This window comes from Tupaia chinensis, unplaced genomic scaffold, assembly GCF_000334495.1.
Source record: "Tupaia chinensis unplaced genomic scaffold, TupChi_1.0 Scaffold000091_1, whole genome shotgun sequence".
Classification (NCBI taxonomy): Eukaryota; Metazoa; Chordata; class Mammalia; order Scandentia; family Tupaiidae; genus Tupaia; species Tupaia belangeri.
The window spans coordinates 1,198,481-1,212,799 of NW_006159553.1; the positions used below are offsets into that span (position 1 = coordinate 1,198,481).

A 14,319-nucleotide genomic window follows, 5' to 3' on the forward strand; every position below is an offset into this window, starting at 1 on the left:
TTTCCCTACCACGTAAGCTATGACTTGTGGAAGTCCAGGCCTCCTGAGGCAGTCCAGGTCTGCTTCTTTCCAAAGACCCCAATGACTCTGGAAAGAGCCTACACTAGACCAGGACAGAGACGATGGGGCCAGCTCAGGGCAGTGGCCAGGGTGAAAGGGACCATGAGGGCACAAAAAGGGGTCCTAAGGACCTCAAGGAGGAGAAACTCATTTCCCACCTGCATTTTGGGGAAGATCAACTGGCACCCTAAGTGACACTTTTGAGTTTTACCCCATGGAAAATCCCTGGGCCTGACACTAAGAGTGTAGCAGGCTTGCTCTGGAGGATGTGGGTCCCTCCTACTGTCACACATGGGGCTGTCATCCACGAGAGAGGGCAGTTGGGGAACTCCAAACAGAGCGTGGCTCTCGGTCATGGATGGGTGGACACTCATTCACCCATCATTCGTTCATTCGCTCAGTCAGTAAAACTATAAATACTTTGGGATGGCAACTATGGAGTCACTTAGGTGGCACTCTCATGTCTGTCTTGCCAAACACCTCATGTTTGCTGTGGCCACACATACTCTTTGATGGCAAAGTTTCCTTAAAAAAAAAAAAAAAAAATGAAAGGAAGAAAAAACCCTACAGGGGTCAGTATTTGGCATCATGGTTAAAGCACTGGACTCTCACATAGTCGATTGTAGTTCAAGTCCTGAACCTGGCAGTTTGAGAATCACACTGGGCACATGTGCATGTGTGCCCAAAATCCTCAGAGGAGAATGGAAGAGAAAGGATTATGGCGTGGCCATACCCCCACCGACCCAGGGCTGGGGGGGAGGTGGTTTCTCACTTTCCCTCTCTCTGTCTCTGTCTCTCTCCAGGGAGCTCATACCCCTATAGCAAAAGCCTAAAAACACAAACTGCAGCTGGGAGAGTTCCCTGGGCCTTGGTGAGATGACAGGCATCAGTGGCCCATGTGGGGTAGGCTCTTGAGTGTGAGGGCCAAGGCAGTGTGCTCCGGCCTAATTCCCCTGATCCCGGCCCCCAGTTCTAACTCCCAGTCGTATCTCTATCACACTCAGTTAGGTCTGAGGGCTGGTGACGGATGCAAGAGTAAAGCCTGCTCCAAATGTTCCATCCAGGATCCAAGGAAAAAGGCAAGTCATTGAGAGTCGGAATTTGTTTCTGACATCCTGGGGTCAGTCACTCTCACCTGCTTGCTCTTTCTCTTTCTGTCTCTCACACGCACAAACCCATGTGCAAAGGGAAAAGGAAAAAGAAAGCAAAAACTTTTAAACAGCTTTTCAGAAGGTTCATGAGCCTTCTTGCACATCAAATGGCTCTTAGAAAACAACATGTTAATGATTTCCGTGTAAACGAATCAGAAACATATGGATTAAATTTCTCTTAAAATATACACACGTAATTAAGGGGAAAAGTGCTTGGCAAGACGCATCTTGTGTTTTATCGAACCCAACATTTGAAAAATAGGTTGAGACAGCTGACAAATCCAAACCCAGGGGCCCTGCCCATCCCCACGGCAGCCTGCACGCTCTGCTTCTAAGCAGGGGACCAATTAATTCTTCCTCGCCAGACCTTTGCCCTTCTCCGGGGTTTTTTAGAAGAAAGTATCGGACTGTAACGGATTGATTTCTGGGGCTCTGCAGTGGTGGTTATGGGTCTTCCTTTTCCCAGAGCCACTGTCACTTGCAGCCCAGCCTCAGCTTGACCGAGCGCTGTGCTGGGAAGTCTGCAAGATGAAGGAGTGGTCTGGGCTGGTCCTGGACTTCACTCTTCCCTCCACTCACCCTACGGGCAAGCTACCTCTGTCTTTGCCAACCCCCTCACTCAGCAAGGAAGAGGAACTAACACAGGATTTCTCTCTGTGTCCTTTCTTCATCTGTGCAAGAACAAGGTGGAAAGATGTTCTCAATCGCACTCTTCATCTCTTCATTCGCTGCCTCCCCTTGCAACTAGTATTCACTGACATCTACCATCTGCTCAGACCATGCTGGGGCCCCTGCCCTCAGGGGCAGCTTTCTTGCCTGAGCTGGCTCTCCAGGGTCCCAGGGCCTAGGGCTCAGCCTCAGTCACCCAGTCCTGGGCACCATTCCTGTCCCCACATTCTCTCCAGACCGGGTCCTGGACTCTTCCTCCTCCCATGTCTTCAGAGCGCAGGTCCCAGTGTCCCAGCTGCGGACCTCGTTCCCACAGCTTTCCTGCCAACCATGTCTGTCCCAAGGGCTTCTGTGGTCCTCGACGGCTCATGGCCCCTCACCGCCTGTCTGACCTTCCCAGGCTCCGTAGCTACTTTTCTGTCTGCCCCAGAGGATTGACTCTGCTGCTGCTCCTACGGCTCCCGCTGCTGGGGTTGGCCCCCCTGCACCCCACTCACTCCACAGCCCCCTTGGACATCAGGCCCACTCCTCTTGGCGTTCCAGTACCTGATCAGTCCTACAGGCTCCACCTTCTGACCCCATCGCCTGGTGACAAGGTTTCAATGTGCGTTTAGGATGTACACACACATTCGAACTCACGTACTCCACGGCTACCGCGTGTCAGGCATCCTTCTCAGTGTCCATCCTCAACACACCCCGAGGCAAGGCACTGTAATGACCGTCTCCTGTTACAGGTGAGGAAGGCGAGGCACAGGCACCTTCCGCAGCCACAGACGTGGTGGTGAGGCAAGCCAGGGTAGCGGGGCGCTCACTAGGCTGGCTCTGGATGTTAGGCTGGGCCTGCCCCCACCCCATCACTTCCCAAGCTTTATTCTCGAGTTGTCTTGGGGAGTCCTGGAGCTACCCCATGTCCTTTCAAAAAGTTTCTTTTGGCCTAGAAATGAAGAAAACTGGATCCCACATGGTTCAGATCCCAGCTCTGAGAGCTTGAAAAACGCAGCGGCACATGCATATGTGTGCCTCGAATCTTGACAGGATGAAGAAATGGAGGAGAAAGGATTGCAGTGTGACCACGCTCTGTTGAGGGGTGTTTTCTCCCTTTCTTTCTCCCTGTCTCTTTCTAGTGACCTTATATCCCTCTGACAGTTAAAAAATAAAAATAATACATTTTTTTTAAGTTTCTTTCCCACTTACACAAGCCAGGGTATGTTACCGTTGCTCACGAACACCACGGAGACACGACATCACTCGCTGACTTCGCGCGCCCCGGGAGACACGGGCATCTCACCCCCTGCCTCACCCATGTGTGGAAAACCCATCTGTAGAGAGCATGGGGCTTGGGGGAAGGGGGAGCCCCAGGTTGAACCAGCATGGGTCCCCAGTCCTAGGGGTACTTGAAGCAGAGAAGGGAAAAACGTACCCAATGGGCTCCTAGAACAAAACAAGAAGCCCACCCATTTATGCAGCACAGGATCGAAGGAAATGTGAGGGTGTACCTGAGCAGGCTTGTAGGGCTGGGCATTTGGGTAAACAGGAAAGAGGGAGGCAGGGAGAGCGTATCCTCAGTGTGGGGTGGTCATGCCATGGTCCCTTCATTTCTCCTCCCCTTGCGATTTGAGACATCTATGCACAAATGTTCAGCGTGTTTTTAAGCTGCCAGTGCCGAGATTTGAACCACCCGTTGGCCATGTGGCATCCACTCCTTTTGCCACTAGGCTCCAGGGCCAGCCTTCCATTTCTGTTGTGTTAAGTCCCCCCGTTAGTGGTGACCTGTCAGGGCAGCTGTGGGGAGGACAGGCCGCTGAGGAGCAGCACTGGGCGCGAGCACCCCTGCCTGCCTGAGCACGAGAAGGTGCGGGAGTGAGATAGGTGGACGTCACCAGGTCACAGGGACGGAGGACCTTCCAGACAAAAGACACGGCCTATTGCAAGGCCACTGACCTTGAGGGGTGAGAATATGGCACAGCTGGGAACAGAGAGCCAAGTGTGATCTGAGCATGGAGGGGACGCTGGTGACTGGTGAGCGAGGCCTTTGGAGCAGGGATGGAGCAGAGAAGGCTGGGTAGGGTATGTTGGGGCCTGGAGGGTGGCTGTGGGGCCTGGAGGCGTGGCTGTGGGGCCTTGAGGCGTGGTGAGGCAAGCCAGGGTAGCGGGGCGCTCACTAGGCTGGCTCTGGATGTTAGGCTGGGCCTGCCCCCACCCCATCACTTCCCAAGCTTTATTCTCGAGTTGTCTTGGGGAGTCCTGGAGCTACCCCATGTCCTTTCAAAAAGTTTCTTTTGGCCTAGAAATGAAGAAAACTGGATCCCACATGGTTCAGATCCCAGCTCTGAGAGCTTGAAAAACGCAGCGGCACATGCATATGTGTGCCTCGAATCTTGACAGGATGAAGAAATGGAGGAGAAAGGATTGCAGTGTGACCACGCTCTGTTGAGGGGTGTTTTCTCCCTTTCTTTCTCCCTGTCTCTTTCTAGTGACCTTATATCCCTCTGACAGTTAAAAAATAAAAATAATACATTTTTTTTAAGTTTCTTTCCCACTTACACAAGCCAGGGTATGTTACCGTTGCTCACGAACACCACGGAGACACGACATCACTCGCTGACTTCGCGCGCCCCGGGAGACACGGGCATCTCACCCCCTGCCTCACCCATGTGTGGAAAACCCATCTGTAGAGAGCATGGGGCTTGGGGGAAGGGGGAGCCCCAGGTTGAACCAGCATGGGTCCCCAGTCCTAGGGGTACTTGAAGCAGAGAAGGGAAAAACGTACCCAATGGGCTCCTAGAACAAAACAAGAAGCCCACCCATTTATGCAGCACAGGATCGAAGGAAATGTGAGGGTGTACCTGAGCAGGCTTGTAGGGCTGGGCATTTGGGTAAACAGGAAAGAGGGAGGCAGGGAGAGCAGGAGTAAAGAGGATGAGCCAGGCTATAAAGAACACACAGCTGTGCTTGTGAGCAGAGGGGCCCTCACCTGGGTGGGCAGAGGGGCCGGTGGGACTGAAGGGGTAGGCCGAGGGCAAAGCACGTCCTTTCATACACACACACGTGGACAGAATGCATGCACATACACATGTGACATGTTCTCACAGACTATATACTGTGTGTGCAAGTGTATATGTACCTATATGTAGCTATGTACTTGAGGAGACTTGAAAAAGTTTGTGAAAAAATATAATTAAAGTACAAGTCTATTTCAGCACAAAAAATTTGAAACGTATGCACAGTTTTCTCCTAATATGTATTTTCCATGAATTTTTAAGATCCCTTGAATACACACACAAATGCTTACAAAGTACTTTGTGTGTGTGTGTGTGTGTGTGTGTGTTTTAGTTTGCTATAGAGCATGCCCACCAGGGAGAGAAGGGGAGGGAGGTGGGAGGTAGGAGGGGAGAGAGAGAGAGAAATCTCCCTACAGGGGGATGACCATGCCACAATCCTTTCTCCTCCACTATCCTCTCAGGATTTGGGGCACACACCCATGTATATCCAGCGTGTTTTTCAACCCTCCAGGTCCGAGACTCCAACCACACAGTCCATCCCACCCATGTGGGATTCAGCCACCTTAATCACTACCCCATTTGCTGGCCCCCAAAAGTTAGTCTTTATCTGACTCCTCTGCCAAATCACCCACTGTCCCCACTAAAGCCTGTGCCCCACGCTTCACTCATAGGGAACATGGAGCACTGAAGTCTCCCAGACAGCAGGATTCACAGGCTGGGGATGCTGCAGCCCCTCAGTAGGCACCTGCTAGAGAAGCTGCTACGTCGCACCCTGAGGACCCTGAGCCTCATGTGCACGGACTCGGGGAATATGGCTGAATCCCCAAGGGCAGTAACACGGTTGCCCACCTGTCACCAACATCGAAGCTGCTATGTCTCTCAGTGCCAAAGAGAAACCACAGACCCAGGAGACACCAACTGCTGGGTAACTGTCTCGGGGACTCGGCTGCCTCGCCTGGCTGCGTGGCTCGGCCAGGGAGGCAGCGGCGACAGCAGGCAGCAAACCACCCACCAGCCAGTGCCACCCAGGACTCGGCGTATGCCCATGAACTCAGCACACAGCACTTCTAGGTGGGTATCAAACTGCACTGCTAGGTACCCACAGGGGTGCCAGGGGAGGATGACCCTTCGTCAATTTCCTCCGTCGGGGGCATGGTTCCCAACCCAGGAAGCACATAGCCAGTGACCAGGCTCTGGGCACGTGTTTTGAGTAGATGTCACCAATAACTAGGGCAGAGCCGGAGGGCCTTCCAAACATGAAACTCATTTCTACAGCCTGAAAAGGAAAAGGGCTGTTTGGGGCTGGTTTGAATTAGGCAGAGTGGAGACAAGAATTCTCCCGAAGCCTCCCTCCTCCCCTGGGTAGTTACCTACTCCCTGGTAGAGACAAGATCAGTGCCCGACTGACCCTGCTCCATGTTCTGCAACCCCACTGGATAGGGGTGACAGGCGGACCCCAAGAGGGCTGCTGAAGATGACTTAAAATACCACCATCTGCCTCCTGCAGCTCGAGCAGTCTGTCTATTGGGATTCTGCCTCGCCAGTGTGAGCACAGCAGAGTGGGTCTCTTTGTGCTGCTACCATCCAGAGGTGCAATTATGCCTTTAAAACTCCAGGTGCAATTAAATCTCTATAATGGTGCTAATGGCTTGAGCAACCTTGAAGCAGCTGACATCTTTTAAAAGATCATTCTGACTTGTTTTATGCCTGAAATTGCTCTGTACAATCTTGTTAATTTTTCATCTTCTGTTGAGAATGTATTTAACGCTATGAAGATGGCCCTCTTCCAGCCACACAGTACACAAAGGGGCAGTTTCACTTCGGTCTTTGCCAGCTGATGGATCAGCCTGGGGGAAGCTGAGCTCAGACCTCGGGTGCTTGGATTCACTCGTGCCCTCAGGAAGAGTCCAAAGCAAAGATGAGGTCATGGGATATAGCCCAGTCCAGAGCTCCCGGGGGTGGGGTGGACTGGCATCACTTTCTCTAACTGGAAGGGAGAGAAAGAACAAGCTGATGCCCACAGGAACAAGTGGTCAGGGCCCCTCCCTGATGGCCCGCTGTCCCCGGCTTTCTGTAGCTGTGACCACACTAAGTGATATGACACTCCGATTATCTCCCTACATATGGGTTCCCCAACTAAAAGTGAACCCCTCAAGGGAGGGGCACACCTGGTTCACCAGGAGATCTCTGAGAACTGTCAGGACAGCATCGTTACTGCCTCCACTGAGTCTGAAAGACAGATGACAGGGAAGTAAGAAAGGGAGGCTGTAGGTATCCCAGCCATGAAAATAAGGGGAAAAGGCACAAGAATGTTTCAGGGACAGTAGGTCAGAATTTATTTGTTGACTGAGGTTTTTTTTTTTTTTAAAGAATCATTTATTTTATCTATTATATATATATTTTTAATCGTGCTGTAGGACATGTGTACTCACAGATAAAGAGAGAGAGAGAGAAAGTGAGAAAACTAGCCGCCAGGTCCAGGCCTCAAACCACGGTCAGTCATGTGGGAGTCCAGTGCCTTAACTACCACGCCACTTGCTGGCCCCTTGACTAAGTTTCCTAAACAGTGATCTAGAACGATTCTGAAGTGTGATTTATTTTCACGTTATTTCCCAGTAACGGCAAGAACAGCTAAGATGCACTGCATTCCTTGAGCTACTGCCGTGCTGACGGCTATGCACACATTTCAGCCTTCCAATAGCCCTCTGAGAGGCGCTACACTCACAAAGAGGTAAACGGAGGTCAGTGAGGCCACGCTAGTTGCTTAGACTCACACAGCTCGCGAGGGGACGAGCAGAACTAACGCCCTTGCCCCTAACGAGGGCAGTCTCATGTATGATTCGGAAGCTCAGGGCTACGATAGGACTGGTCCTGATACTTTTGAAAACCTCGTGGCAGACAATGGAGCAGACTTAACTTTGAAGATCTCATAGCTTTTCCATTTATTTTTCTAGGAGGATAGCTCTCTTTGCTTAGAGTCTTTCAGGTATGAGAAAGTAGAGCAAAATCCTACTCAACAGTGCTGAGGATGAAGATGTGGATAACAACTTACACCTTCGTAAACTCCACCTCACTTAATCCTCGTAACATCCCATAAGTAGCCACGATCAGGATTTCACATCACAGAGGAGGAAACCAAGATCTAAAGAGATGAACTAATGCTCCCAAGGCTATGGTGGAAAGAGGAGGGACACAGGGTCTAATCAGAGGCCATCCGATGCCGCAGTCCAGTCCTTGGCCACTTCAATCCCAACTTGAACATAGGTGAGAATTTGGAGAAAAGAACCCTACTGTCTACATGAGGACTGGATTTGAGGGGGCAAGTGCGGGACTAGGGAGTCCTGCTAAAGTGCATGGTGCTTTGCACTCTGAATGAAGACCACGGTTGGTCTCAGTGCAACTCCAGGAGCCCTCTCATGCGTCGTACCATTCCAGAAGGAAGGAAGAGGGGGAAGGACCAGGCCAGGGGGAAGTAAACAACAGCCTGCAGGTCACACATGGTCATCTCTGTTACTAGATGAAAGCCTGTCCTGAAACATAGCATACCCACTGAGTTACAGTGCCCAGGATACTTTCCTGCCGGGACAGCACAGCCGAGTGGTTGCCACAGAGCCTGCGAGGCTGGCAAAGCCGGACATGTTGACTCTTTGGCTCTCACAGAACAAGTTGGCCCACCACTCGACATCATGTGGGAGAGCTCAGTACAAACGCCAACTGGGGAGACAGCAAGCTGGAATCCCCAGGCTGAACAGCGACGCGCTTAACCTAGACACTGGTGCGTGACACACACTGCGTGCAGTTGTGTTCATAAAACAACAAGGCCAGCAGCTTCTGTCCCTCCACCCCCAAGCCCTCTCCCTCCACCGGGGCAGCCACAGCCTTACCTTTGTTGTACATGTTGGTCGGCACTTGCACGTCGCTCAGACTGATGTTCACAGGCAAATTATTAAAGTGGTCATTGGGGGCTAAGATGAATTCCTTCCCCAGCTCCAAAAAATTCCCGTCCTTGTCTCTTTCATTTATCAGCACAGCGTTGAAGTATTCATACTGAAAAAGAAAGGAGGAAGACGTTACGCGTGGCTTAGAGAAGGGGGCTGGGGAACCAGCACTTAACTTTGAAGATCTCATAGCTTTTCCATTTATTTTTCTAGGAGGATAGCTCTCTTTGCTTAGAGTCTTTCAGGTATGAGAAAGTAGAGCAAAATCCTACTCAACAGTGCTGAGGATGAAGATGTGGATAACAACTTACACCTTCGTAAACTCCACCTCACTTAATCCTCGTAACATCCCATAAGTAGCCACGATCAGGATTTCACATCACAGAGGAGGAAACCAAGATCTAAAGAGATGAACTAATGCTCCCAAGGCTATGGTGGAAAGAGGAGGGACACAGGGTCTAATCAGAGGCCATCCGATGCCGCAGTCCAGTCCTTGGCCACTTCAATCCCAACTTGAACATAGGTGAGAATTTGGAGAAAAGAACCCTACTGTCTACATGAGGACTGGATTTGAGGGGGCAAGTGCGGGACTAGGGAGTCCTGCTAAAGTGCATGGTGCTTTGCACTCTGAATGAAGACCACGGTTGGTCTCAGTGCAACTCCAGGAGCCCTCTCATGCGTCGTACCATTCCAGAAGGAAGGAAGAGGGGGAAGGACCAGGCCAGGGGGAAGTAAACAACAGCCTGCAGGTCACACATGGTCATCTCTGTTACTAGATGAAAGCCTGTCCTGAAACATAGCATACCCACTGAGTTACAGTGCCCAGGATACTTTCCTGCCGGGACAGCACAGCCGAGTGGTTGCCACAGAGCCTGCGAGGCTGGCAAAGCCGGACATGTTGACTCTTTGGCTCTCACAGAACAAGTTGGCCCACCACTCGACATCATGTGGGAGAGCTCAGTACAAACGCCAACTGGGGAGACAGCAAGCTGGAATCCCCAGGCTGAACAGCGACGCGCTTAACCTAGACACTGGTGCGTGACACACACTGCGTGCAGTTGTGTTCATAAAACAACAAGGCCAGCAGCTTCTGTCCCTCCACCCCCAAGCCCTCTCCCTCCACCGGGGCAGCCACAGCCTTACCTTTGTTGTACATGTTGGTCGGCACTTGCACGTCGCTCAGACTGATGTTCACAGGCAAATTATTAAAGTGGTCATTGGGGGCTAAGATGAATTCCTTCCCCAGCTCCAAAAAATTCCCGTCCTTGTCTCTTTCATTTATCAGCACAGCGTTGAAGTATTCATACTGAAAAAGAAAGGAGGAAGACGTTACGCGTGGCTTAGAGAAGGGGGCTGGGGAACCAGCAGTTAGCGTAATGGCTATGTCGCTGGACTCCCACGTAGTTGACCGCGGTTCGTGTCCTGGACCCGGTGGCTTAAAACTCACGCCGGGTGCATGTGCGTGTGTGCCCAAGATCCCGAGAGGAGAATGGAGGAGAAGGGATTGCGGCGTGACCATCCCCTCTGGGGGGTGATTTCTCGCTTTCTGTCTCTCTGTCTCTCTGTCTGTCTGGCGAGTGCACGCGCCCTATAGCAAAAACCCCTCCAAAAAAAAGAGAAGGGTGCTGCACACTCAGCAGACCGGGCTCGGGCCCTGTGCCTCCCTTATGCTTGCGGGCCCCGCTCTGGTCCCATCCTCTCTGCCAGTCTCGTGAGGGGTCTATGGCTGCTTATGCAGCGCCGTGATAGTGCTGTGTAAGTGTCTGCCAACGTCAGCAAAGATTCTCGGAAAAACATAAGTGCAAGGGGCTACATCGTACTTCCGTATGTGGATATAGAGAAAACTGCCCTAAAAACGTTTTAATTCTTCACGTTTTGAAGACAGACTGCCCTTATGTAGCCTACATTTCAATTGAAGGTTAAAAAAAATCAAGAGAAAGTAATGAGTAAACATAGATCAGCATATTTGCTATGAAAAAAATAAATAAAGGGGGTTAAGGGAGACAGCTACAGGAAGAAGGCTGTGCTTTTTGTTTATTTTGCTTTGTTTTGTTTTGTTTGCCATAGGGCAAGTGCTCTCACTGGAGAGAGACAGAGAGAAGCAGTGAGAAGGAAAGTGAGAAATCACTCCCCACAGCGGATGCCCGTACTACAGTAGTCTCTTTTTCTCTATTCTCCTGGAGTTCGGGGCACACACGCATACACACACACGCTGTGTAATTTTCAAGCTGCTGGGTCTGAGACTCGAACGACAGCAGCCTTCTGAGAGTCCAGTACCTTAAGCACCACGCTACCTGCTGGCCCAGTTATCTTCATTTTCAAGTTTGTTTTTTCAACAGAGGTCGGGGGGGCCCTCTTGACAGGGTCACATCACCCTGCAATCCTCACCCAGCACCACTGACCACTGAGGACCACCAGCACACCTGGCATGTCCGGGTCCACCTGGGCTCCAGTCTCAAGGCCTCTGCTGTGGCTCTGGAGTCACGGGGTGGTTACACTACCACGTGCACCACCCAGCTGTGTTTGTACGGATGGTGTTCGGGGATGGTCTACTGCTATGGTGACACTGGCATAGAGACCAGACGAGGGGAAACAGCCAGCTGTGTGGGCATCTGGGGGAAGTGTTACAAATAGAGAGGACAGCAGAGGAAAAGGCCCTCAGATGGGGACGAGCTGGCACATTTTACAAATGGCTTTATCATCATCTAACACATACAGATGGTGTATTTTTGTGCCAAAATTTATTCTAAGTGCTTTTACGTGTGTTAACTTATTCGAATCTCCTAAAAAATTTATGAAGTAGATTTTGTGAATATTCCCACTTCATAAATAAGGAAACTGAGATATAGATCATTTATGCACCTTGCCGAAGATTACACAGCTGAAAAGCAGAACCAGAATTCAAATGTGGGCGTTATCTCCAGAGTCAGCGCTCTTATCTATCACAGACTATTACGACATGGCTGATGGCAGGTGTGGCTGGAATTAAGAGACCAGGACCTAAACATAACTAATGCTAAAAGTGCTAACTAATATGCTAAAGGCTAACGGAAAATTGTACAACATGCAAGAACAGATGGGTAACAAGCAAGGACATATATTCTACAAATGAATTAACATAAAGGGATAGAAATCAAAAACACTGTGCCAGAAATGAAAAAGGTCCAGGGTGGTTCATCAGCAGACCTGATGGGGCCAGAGAAATGATCAATGCTTAAATATAGATCAATAGAAACTTCCTGGATTGAAAAGCAAAGAAAAAAGAACAGGATATCTAAGAACTGTGGAATAACCACAAAAGATGTAACATACATATAATGGGAATACCAGAAGGGGAAGAAAGGGAGAAAGAAACTCAAGGAATATTTGAAGTGAGAATGGCTGCTATATTCTAAAATTAACAACAGACACAAAACCATAGATCTGGGAAGTTCAGAGAATAAGTACAACAAAAATCTATTCCTATGTATATCATATTCAAGCTACAGAAAATCAAAGAGAAAACCTTGAAAGAAGCTAGGGTTGGGAGTTACCTATAGAGGAAGAGGATACAGATTATGTCAAACTTCTCTTCAGAAACCATGCAAACAAGAAGAGAGTGAAGTAAATTGCTTAAAATGTTGGGGGAAAAAAACAACTTTAGGATTCTTTTTTCAGTGAAATTATCCTTCAAAATGGAGGAGAAATAAAGACCTTCTCAGACAATCAAAAACGGAGGGAAATTATATAGATCAGAATCTCTCTTCTACATAAGGAAGAGTTAAGAGAGTGCATGTAAATTAAGGTAAAATAAAATACCCTTTATTAAATACCTATTAAATAAAATTAAATTTCTTATTAGTAACTGACCTAACATATAACAGCTCACTCAAATAATAACAACAAACTACAGGTAATTATGCCTTATGGATAACTGAAATGAATGAGAGTAGTAGTAAAAGGAACTGGGGGGAGGAGAGAAATGGGGAATGCCCCATGCTACAGTTTTTTTTTTTTTAAGAGGCTTTTGCTATAGGGCACATGTGCTCACCAGAAAGACAGAGACAGAGAGATAGAAAGTGAGAAAGTACGCCCCCCCCCCATCCCCTTCTCCATTTCTCCTCTTAGGATCTTGGGCACGCACACACACATGCCCAGCATGGGTTTAAGCCACTAGTTCTGGGACTGGAACCACGGTTGACTATGTGGGAGTCCAGTGACATAGCCATTATGCCAACTGCTGATTCCCCCATGCTACAGTTTTAATGTGTCTCTTTCAACGTTCATGTGTTGCTATGAATTAAAAGGAAGGACCATAAAGAGGTATTAGGTCATGAGGGCTCCTCCCTCAAGAATGGGATTAAGTGACTTTGTAAAAGGACTTGACTGAGCCAACCAAGTGGTAGGGTGGCTAAGGCAGCTGGATCACATGGCTGATTTTATGGTCCCATTCTTGGATCTAAGCAGCTTGAAAAACACACGATGCACACATGTGTGCATGGCCACAAGAGAAGTAAATGTACCACTCTCTAGTTAGCAAACATGCCCTATAGCAACTTTTTAAACATAATAAATTAATTTAAAGTAAATAAATAAATAAATAAGACTTGATCTAAGAAGTGTGTCCTTTTTGCCCTTCCACCATGCCACAGGAGGAAGTAATATCCTTCCCCTCCTGAGGATACAGCATCAAGGTGCCACATTTGAGGGAGTGGTCAACACTCACCAGACAAAGTCTGCTAGAATTGGTTGTGGACTTTCCTCCTCCAGAACTGTGAGAAAATCTATTTCTGTCCTTCATAAATTACTTAGTCCCAGATGTTCTGTTATAGCTGCACATTAGGCCTAAGAAACTTAGTTGTAAAGTTATTTGAAAGTGAACTTAAATTAATTGTAAATGTATACTGCAAACTCTAGGGAAACTACTAAAATACTTTTTTGTTTTAAGAAAGAATAATTCATATGCCGAGAGAGAAGAGAAAATTGAGCCATATGAGATACTCAATGGGGCCAGCCCCATGGCCTAGCAGTTAAGGGAGCTGAGTTCCACATGGCCAGCCACAGTTCCAGCCCTGACACTAAGAGCTTTAAAAGCACGCCAGAGGTGTGTATACACACAGGATGGGGTGGTAGACGAGAGAGGATTAGGGTGTAATCATAGCCCATAGGGGGTGCTTTCTCAGAGAGAGAGAGAGAGAAAGAGAGAGAATGTATCATCTAACAATTTAAAAAGGAAAAAAAGATGCTCACTTAAAATTAGAAAAGGGAAAAAAAGAGAAGGTAAAAATAGAAACTAAGAACAAGGCAATGGATAGAACAGTTACAAATATGATACATATTAACCCAACCATATCAATAGTCACTTTAAATGGGAATGACCTAAATATGCCAATGAAAAGACTCAGACTGGAGTCAGCAGGTGGTATAGTAGTTAAGGCGTGGGACTCCCACATGACCATGGTTTGAGTCCTGAACCTGGTGGCTTGAAACACACAGGGTGTATGTGCGTACGTGCCAAAA

The 14,319-nt window shown here is 48.9% G+C and overlaps 1 protein-coding gene across 1 annotated transcript in view; it reads right to left on the reverse strand.

The window, feature by feature from the left end:
- The window catches only part of CACNA2D3 (calcium voltage-gated channel auxiliary subunit alpha2delta 3), a 931,343-nt gene that overhangs the window by 544,730 nt on the left and 372,294 nt on the right, over positions 1-14,319 (reverse strand). Inside the window, exon 7 of the mRNA XM_006143064.2 lies at positions 9,964-10,126. Within this exon, the coding sequence (XP_006143126.1) occupies positions 9,964-10,126 (163 nt within the window). The remainder of the gene's footprint in view (positions 1-9,963; positions 10,127-14,319) is intronic.